We start from the raw sequence: 9,315 nt of genomic DNA on the forward strand, positions 1-9,315 counted from the left end.
TAGTATACCATGCTGTATCTCCATGTCTGTTAGATGGCACAGTGATTCCTGGAGTCAGGCTGAGTTCAAATTGACCCTTAGATGCTTACCATCTGTGTGACCCTGGTCAAGTTACTTAACCTCTATTTGTCTCAGTTTCCTCCTTTGTAAAAAGGGAATGATGATGATAACAATAGCACCCAGGGTGCCCTGCCAGGATTGTTGTAAGAATCAAATGAGATCTTTTTAAAGAGCTCTATAAATGCTACCTATTATAGTTACTAGCTATGTGACCCTGGGCAAGTCACTTAATCACTGTGTCTCCTTCCTTTTCCTCTTATGTAAAATGGGTTAATAGCACCTACTTTCCAGGGTTGCTGTGAAACTCTCAGGAGATACAGGCATACCTTGTTGTACTGCACTTTACATTATTTCGCTTCAGAGATATTTCGGGTTTTTGCAAATTGAAGGTTTGTGGCAGCCTGCGTCCAATAAGTCTATCAGCACCATTTTTCCAACAGCATGTGCACACATTATGTCTCTGTGTCACATTTTCATAATTCTGGGAATATTTCAAACTTTTTCATTATTGTTGTATTTGTTACCATGATCTGTGATCAGTGATCTTTGATGATACAATTGTAATTGTTTTGGGACCCCTCAAACCTATAAGGCATCAAACTTAATAAATGTTGGGTGTGTTTGAATTTTCTGCCACGGCTTCCCTATTCCCTAAGACTGAGCAATATTGAAATTAGGCCGGTTAATAACCCGCAATGGCCTCTAAGTGTTCAAATGAAAGGAAGAGTTAGTCTGTTGGACAGACGTCCTTGTCTTAGTTGAAGAAACTGCCACAGCCACCCCCCTGATCAGCCAGCAGCCCTCAGCACTGAGGCCAGGCCCTCCGCCACTCACTGAAGGCTCGGGGGATGGTTTACATTTTTTAGCAATAAAGTATTTTGTAATTAAAGTATACACATTGTTTTTTTAGACATGATACTTTTTTTTATTTAACAGACTACAGTATAGTGTAAACATAACTTTTATATGTACCAGACCATTTGTGTGACTCACTTTATTGCCACCTTCCTTTTGTTGTAGTGGTCTGGAACTGAATCTGCAATCTGTCCAAGGTATGCCTGTATCTTTATATAAATATGTAAATCCTGGGCAAGTCTGTTAGCCTCTGCTCGCCTCAGTTTCCTTATCTGTAAAATGGGGATAATAATAGCACCAGTCTCCCAGGATTGTTGTGAGAATCAAATGAGATTTTTAAAGAGCTCTCTAAATCTTTGTGACCTTGGACGTGTCATCTAACTTCTGTTTGCCTCAGTTGCCTCATCTGCAAAACGGGGATTATAGCACCCATCTGGCGGGGTGGTTGTGAGTTTGTGAAGCACTTAGCACACAGTAGCTGTCATGTACATGTCGGTAGCTTTAATGATGAACATGGACTTGTGCTTTCAGAGACATTGCCCTTTCTTTCCAGTAGGCACGTGGGAGGGCTAGAGCCCAGGCGTCTCTGCTTGCCCGAAATGCCGGGCCCCCCCACCCCTCCCCCACCACCTGGCCTCTTGCACTTCCCTCTGACTCTTCTCCCAGCCCCTCCCGCTGGGGCAAGGTCACGCCTTGTTGCTCGCCTCTGCCTTCTGATTGGCTGAACTTCTCTGGCCTTCTCGGGATTGGCGGAGGCGGAGTCGGCCGGGGCCTGGCGCTTCCTCCTAGGCTGAGGATGGTTCTCTTCGAGTTCTTGATGGGGGTGGGTGTGTGAGCACCTGGGACCTGGCCGGCCTCCCCCTCCTCTCAGGGGAGGGGAAGGTGGGGGGGAGGGGGAGGAGGAATGCGGAGGAAAGAACCCCACCCCCCACCCCCGGGGTCCGTGTTGCCCAGCAAGGAGGGGTCCGGAGGCCCCCAGTCATGGGCCCTTGAGCCCATTGGGTGGAGGAGGAGAGTGAGGCCTCCTTTGTTAAGCACCTACTGTGTGCTCGGGCCCGGGGGGTGGGGTGCCGTGGAAGAGAGGCTTTATTGACAATGGGCTTTGCTATAGCGCTTTACTACTGTCAGTAACACGTTGGCCGCTAGGGGGCGCCATAGTGTGTAGGGCGCTGGTCTTGGAGTCAAGAAGACTCCCCCATCTGAGTTCAAATCCAGCCTCAAACACTACTGTGTGACCCTGGGCAAGTCACTGAACCATTTGCCTCAGTTTCCTCATCTGTCAAATGAGCTGGAGAAGGAAATGGCAAACCGCTCCAGTATCTTTGCCAAGAAAACCCCAAATGGGGTCAGGAAGAGTCAGACAGTGCAGAAACATCATGTGCTGAGCACTGGGCTAAGCACTTTTTCAGATAGTATCTCATTGGACTCTCACAACCACCCTGGGAGGTAGGGATTATTATTACTTCCATTTTACAGATGGGAAACTGAGGCAGACTGGGGTTAAGTGACTTGCTCAAGGTCACACAGCTAGTGTCTGAGGCCACATTTGAACTGGTTTTTCCCAACAGCTGGTCTAGATACCACCTAAGCTTCTTATGGTCCCTTTCTCAGAATCATGGTTTTAAATAATAGAAAGAAAGAAAGCATGTTTCAGTTGGAGCTTATTGGGAAGAAAGATGACATTTTCATTTTCCATCCAAGTTCACACACCCGCTGAAATATATTCCTGGACCCCAGGTTAAGACCTCTAGTATGGTGCCTTGCACACTGTAGGGGATTGATAAATGGCAACCAACCTTAAATTTCAGTGATGGGGAGGGATGGTGGGGGCAGTGGGTTGGGAAGTGACTTCCTGGATAGAACCAGAGACCTAAAGTCGGGAAGATCTGGGTTCAAATGTAGCTTCAGGCATTTACTGGAAGTGTGATCCTGGGCAAATCAGTCACTTAGCTTGTACCTCAGTTTCCTCATCTGTAAAATAACACATATTTCCAGTACTGTTGTGAGGATAAAATGAGATGATATTTGCAAACTCTGCAAAACTTTAAAGCAAAATAGAAACATTGGGTGGGGGGCGGTCTTCACAGAGGAGGTAGGCCTAGAGCTGAGCCTTAAAAAAAGAGCCAAAAGGGGAGAGGACTGGGGCTGCTCTGGATTCTCAATTTGTTGTTGTTTAGTCATTTCCTGTTGTGTCTGACTCTGAGTGACCTCTTTTGGTGTTTTCTTAGCAAAGAAAGTGGTTTGTCCTTTCATTCTCTAGCTCATTTGACGGAGGAGGAAATTGAGGCAGACAGGGTTAAGTGACTTGCCCAGGGTCACGCAGCTACTGTCTGAGGTTGGATTTGAGCTTGGATCTTCTTGACTCCAAGCCCGGTACCTTGTCCACTTCACCACCAGCTCTCATCTCCTCACTTTATAGAGGAAGAAATTTAGCCTGAGTCCCTCAGAGGCTAAGTGACTCATTGCAGGGCCCACACATGGCAGACCCAGGTCCTCTGACTTCAAATGCAGGGTTCCTATCATTGAACCAGAATAGCTTTCTCTAAATTCATCTGTGTAGTAACCTCAAAAGAGTATTACCCGATTTGACCATTTTATTCAGGCTTGATTCTGGAGGCTTTTTGGTTCTTTCAAAAAAGTATGTCCAATCCATATCCTTACAAAGCTAAAAGTCTGCTGTTGAGGAAATAGAGAAAAATGGGCCTAAGATTGTAAAGGCCATTCTAAAGAAATTATCAGAACTTTTGACCAGTGACAGTCTTGGTTGTATCACAGATAACTCTAATGTATGGTCTCCCAAGGTTATTGTTTAAGAGGAGACAGCTTTCATTTGGATGTAAGAGTCCTAATGTGGTTTTTAAATGTATTTGTTTAGTCTCACCTCATATCAGAAACTTAATATTCATTAATTTTGTTGTTGTTGTTCAGTCATATCTGATTCTTTATGACCATTTGGGGTTTTCTTGGCAGAAATAATAGAGATACTGGAGTAGTATGCCAGGTTAAGTGACTCGCCCAGGGTCACACCGCTAATAAGTGTCTTGAGGCCAGATTTGAACTCAGGAAGGTGAGTCTTCCTGACTCCAGGTCCAGCACTCTGTCGGCTTTTCCACCTAGCTGCCGCAGTTCATTAATTTTCCAAGCACGTATTGCTTCTTCTGCCTTCTAGGGATCTGCTGAAGGTGTTGAGATAACACAGACCTATTGGAATGACTAGATCGCTCCCCTTAAAGTGGTTGTTTCCAAGAATCTTGTGACACATTTGCCTCTAAGCTAGGCCTTCTTAAACTTTTTCCACTTCTTAAACCCACAGTTTAAGAAGGATCTAAACAAGTGGATCATTCACATAGGAACTGTATAGACCTATGTAATCATGGGCCATTCAGTCATGTTGAGCGTCTCTCAGTTACTTCATTTAGAGATGGAAGTAGTGATGCCTGTGGTATTTAAAGAGCTATCAGGAGACTCATAGGACTTTATGGAAAGCACTTTACCAACAATAAAGAACTGTCTAAATGTTAAGAGAGGCACTGTGTAGCTTGGTGTCTGGACCTGGAACTAGGAAGGGTAGAGTTCAAACCCTGTCTCTAGCTGTGTGACCCTGGGCAAATCACTAACCCTCTGCTTCAATTTTCTAATCTGTAAAATGGGAATAAAATAGTGGCTGCCTCCCAGGGTTGTTGTGAAGCTACGTGTGGAGCACTTTGCCTACCTTAAAGCCAGTATATAAATACTAGCTGGATTTGAAGATAGAAAGACCTGTGTTCAGATCCCCACTTTGATTATTATTAGTTGTATGATGATGGGCAAGTTACTTAATTTTTCTGAACCTACAAAGTTATGTGCAGTTTACAGTCTGCACCAGTGATATCACAGGTCCTTGACTGCTGAAGCTAGGTTCTTTTCTGCTTAGGTTAAAAACATGGCTTTTATTTGCCATCTTGTGAGCATGACTGCAAAGGTCTCATACTAGTTATCACTGGCTGGCTCAAGCTAAATTGTGTATAACGTAATTTGTCCCTGCACGAGGTTTCCTGACCCATTGTATCAGAGCTAATAGCTGGCAGAAACAGTAAGATATGTTTTATTGCCCCCTTTATCAGACTGGATCAAAAAGTAACCTTTCAAGGAGGGTTGACTTGGTGATATCTGTAGCTGCTGGCACTGTTAGAAGTAGTAAACTCATATAGAGACTTTTGGTCTATAGGGGATGACTGATCAATTTAGAAATTGTGATGGGAGGAAAAAGCGTTTTGTTTTGTTTTTTATTAGTAAATGGAGAAATGAAGAAAGGATGTATTATTTAAACTAAGATGTTGGATTTTTTTGATTTTAAAATGGTTTTTAAAAGTGATTGTACGTAGCAGCTAGGTGGCGCAGTGGATAGAGCTCTGGCCTTGGAGTCAGTAGGACCTGAGTTCAAATCCAGCCTCAGACACTTGACACTTACTAGCTGTGTGACCCTGGGCAAGTCACGTAACCCCGATCACCTCACCAAAAGAAAAAAAAAAGCACAAAAACAAAAAGTGATTGTGGAGGATAGTATAAGAATGATGTCTTGGGTTTTGGGGGAGGGTCTTAAGGATTTTTTTTTTTTGGTAATAGAGAATAGTAAAGTGGTAATCAAGTAACGAGTTCTGATCTTTCATTTCTGTTTAAGTTCTTGAAATAATGTCGATAATAATATTTTGAAAAGAAGATTCAGTAGTATTAGTTTTTGAGTAAAGAAGAGGTTGAGTTCCTATAAATTTATGTGATGATTTTTTGTTCTTCATTTGCATCATGATGTTCAATTGTCTTTCAGTTGCATCCTGCCATAAAGGCCTTTCTGTGTGGTTCCATCGGTGGGACCTGTTCTGCTCTTCTTTTTCAACCTTTGGATCTGCTTAAAACCCGACTGCAGTCTCTCCCAGCACACCATGGGTAGGTGCTCCCTACTAATTGCTATCACTGCTAATTATAGACAGGTCTTGCTTGATGTAAATTTGTATTAAATAAATTCGACTCTGTGGAAGGAATTCTGAAAGAAATCTGCATTTCCTGCCTGCCCCCCTCCATCCCTTTACCAAATCCTCAAGTAAATTTCCTTAAAAATTGCTTTGTGTAGAGGTCTTCAGAATAGTCCACTTATTATAAATCAAGAACTGTCTGTACATCTTACCAATTAGAAGTAGGTTTCAACAACTCTGTAGAAAGAAGAATCCTCTGAGTATTAAAAGACCTTTTCGGTTCCAGGTGTTGTGCAGAAAAATACTACCTTCACTAGTACTATGTAACTTCCACTAGCACTTTTTGTATTTTTCTTTTCCGTTTTCTTTTAGTAACCATTATTTTGTGTGAAATTATTTTCTGATTAGCTCCTAGCCTCCAGTTAGTGAGTTGCTTTTTATGATTGCAGCAGGGGTTTAAATACATTGACTATTCCAAGTATAATGTATGTGGGGTGATCACCCCTCTATCTGCTACTAGCTCAATTTCTTTTTTTGGGGGAGGGAGGGTGAGGTAATTGAGATTAAGTGACTTGCCCAGAGTCACACAGCTAGTAAGTGTTACTTGTCTGAGACTGGATTTGAACTCAGGTTCTTCTGACTCCAAGGCCAATGCTTTATCCACTGCACCACCTAGCTGCCCCCTCGGTTTCTTTATTAGTTTTCATCTGACTTTGTCAATCTAGGGATACGTTCAGATTACTAAAACTGCAATATTGCTCACTAAATAATCAATTAGCTCTAACCTGCACCCTTAGTTTATTAAATGTTAATTAATAAACAATAGAAACTTTCCCTATAAACTTTTTCTTACCTCTCTATCAAACCCCATGATTGTCTGGCTTTAAAAAAATATCATTTGTTAGCCAAAGAAATATTAATGGTATTGACAATAAAACAGAACAGTTATTTAGAACGTATGTGTTGTGAGTAATAGCACAACCAAAATCACCTCTTCCATCTCTGTTGTTGCCGACTTCTCAATTCTGGAAACACAGGCCCACCATTCAGCTCTCTCAAGATAACAATTAAAGTCTCTTCTTGCTTTTTTGTTTTTTTGAAAGTTAAGACTTCATATAGTTCTCTTAGGAAAGAGGTTCTTTCTCCCCATCCTCTCAGTTTTCTCTCAAGCCATTACAAGTTAACAGTATTTCCAGAACAAGTCAAATTCTCAGTCTCTTAACAAACTCTTCAAAAAAATGACAGTTAAATTGTAGCTGTCCAAAATACCTTTGTCTCTTAAAGAAACAGGAACAGTGAGAGACTTGGTGAAGCTGGTGTTACGTATCTCTCTGAAGCAAAAATTTTACATCCCTGAAAATCATTTTAGGGTACATCAAATCCATATTAATATTCTATTCAATACACACGTTGAATGCAACACGGGTTGCTTCGTATACAAAACTAGCAATAATAATAATAGTTAAATATGAGACATGCATGACCCTGCATGCATGTGCAGTCATTTTTCAGTCATGTCCAATTTTTTGTGACCCCATTTGAAGTTTCCTTGGCAAAGATACTGGAGTGGTTTGCCGGTTTCTTTTCCAGATCATTTTGCAGATAAAGAAACTGAAGCGTAAGTAGATTAACTTGCCTAGTTAAGTGTCTGAGGTCAGATTTGAACATAAAGGCATAAGTTTTCCTGACTTCAGGCCTAGCACTCTATTTACTTCACCGCCTGTGTGTGTGTGTGTGAAAAAATACAAAGCAACATTACATATAATTCAGCAATTGCCTATATCTACCTTAATGGGTAACCATTTTTCCTGTAAAATCACAGTTAAGCCTATTTATAGGTTGGATACTTCTAATTCTTTTGTGGTCTATTGAATTTTCTACATCTGTACCCAAGGTGATTGATAATCTGGGTTCAATACCCATATTTCTAAACTCTGTGGCTTGTCTCCTTACCCTACATATCTAAGGTTTTAGGCAGGAAAGGTACTGTCTCTGGGTTTACTTCTCTCTATCTTGTCTTAACTGGGTTCCTCCTCCATCCTAGGCCTGATTTTACTCAAAGCAATACCTTTTCTGGGGCTCTCTTTGCTGACCGGGAAGTAAGCTGGGCTTTTATACCCTTGAGCCACTGTTTTAATGTAGCTATTTCCTTTGGAGTTTCTATTTACAGTTCTTTTATATCAAGATGAATTTCTTTTTCTTGGTCTTTAGCTCTCTCTTTAGATCTACAGTATGAACATTTTAACTTCTTTGAAGGGGCAGCTAGGAGGCTCAGTGGATAGAGTACCGACCCTGGAGTCAGGAGGACCTGAGTTCAAATCTGGCCTCAGACACATAACACTTACTAGCTGTGTGACCCTGGGCAAGTCACTTAACCCCCATTGCCCAACAAAAACAAACAAAAATAATTCTCTGAAACTTGTTGCTTTGCTTTTACTTTATTTTCCAATTTCTTTGTCAGCTGAGATATCTCACATTCAAGTAATTTTTTTTTTTAATCTGGCACAAGGTAAGCACTTAATAAATGTTTTTGGGTTGGTTGAACACTAAAGCTTCTTGGCAAAATTCTGTAATCTTGCTTCATGTCTTAACATATTCTTACCACCTACCCCCATTTAGAACTTGAGTTCCTTTATCTTAACCCTAAGTCCACCTAGTGTACGTTTATAACAGAGAAAATAGTTCCATCTCTCTCATCATATCTTGATGCTGGTATTCTTGTTTCACGTTGTCATGATCTGATTAACAACGAGGCCGTGCTTACTGAGTCCAGCACAGACTCGGTCCCTTGCCCCATTTTCTTTTCCCAATGCTGATTCCTTGGAGGTCAGCCTCTCGCACCAGCTCTGCATTCCTTTATGTGGGGCATTCATCAAGTTAGATTGCTGTACCCTTGGATGACATTTCACATTTTTGCCAATGAATTCATTGTCAAGAGACTTTCATATAATTAGTGACACTGACCAGGTCAGGTGGGAAGTGGTTGTCAGCGAATAGGTCCTTAAGGAACACCTAATGCTTGTCCTAACCTTTAAGCAGTTTGCTGTATAGTTAGGTAGACAAAATCTCTGCACTGAGATAGTAGAGAGCAGCACAAGACAATGTGTGACTCTATACGTGCGTGTGTTTCCATATAGTTGTGTAAATATGGGTACTAAGGGTCAAATTATATGAAACTGCAAATGTCGTGGGTTATGCAAAGATAATTGTTTATACCATGATGTCTCTGAAAAGCGGTTTGTTTGTTTTTTTGTGGAGATACTGTCTAAATAGTGACTCTTAACTTTCTGTCTTTTTGTCTCTTCTTTCAGGTCTAAACGCATTGGAATGGTCTCTTTGTTATGCAAGGTGGTTCGCACAGAGAGTCTGCTGGGACTTTGGAAAGGAATGTCTCCAGTAAGCTTCTGCTTGTCTTGGATCTTGAGCACCAGTTTTTGATGATTAGATATTT

General features: G+C 41.6%; 1 protein-coding gene across 2 annotated transcripts in view; it reads left to right on the top strand.

Annotated features, from left to right (window-relative positions):
* Positions 1-9,315, top strand: part of LOC114049058 (mitochondrial glycine transporter-like) — a 21,525-nt gene that overhangs the window by 2,606 nt on the left and 9,604 nt on the right. For both annotated transcript variants that reach the window (XM_027870246.1, XM_027870247.1), the window contains exons 3-4: positions 5,720-5,838; positions 9,176-9,260. In XM_027870246.1, the coding sequence (XP_027726047.1) occupies positions 5,720-5,838; positions 9,176-9,260 (204 nt within the window). The remainder of the gene's footprint in view (positions 1-5,719; positions 5,839-9,175; positions 9,261-9,315) is intronic.

This window comes from Vombatus ursinus, unplaced genomic scaffold (assembly GCF_900497805.2).
Source record: "Vombatus ursinus unplaced genomic scaffold, bare-nosed wombat genome assembly UNPS02014795.1, whole genome shotgun sequence".
Taxonomy (NCBI): Eukaryota; Metazoa; Chordata; class Mammalia; order Diprotodontia; family Vombatidae; genus Vombatus; species Vombatus ursinus.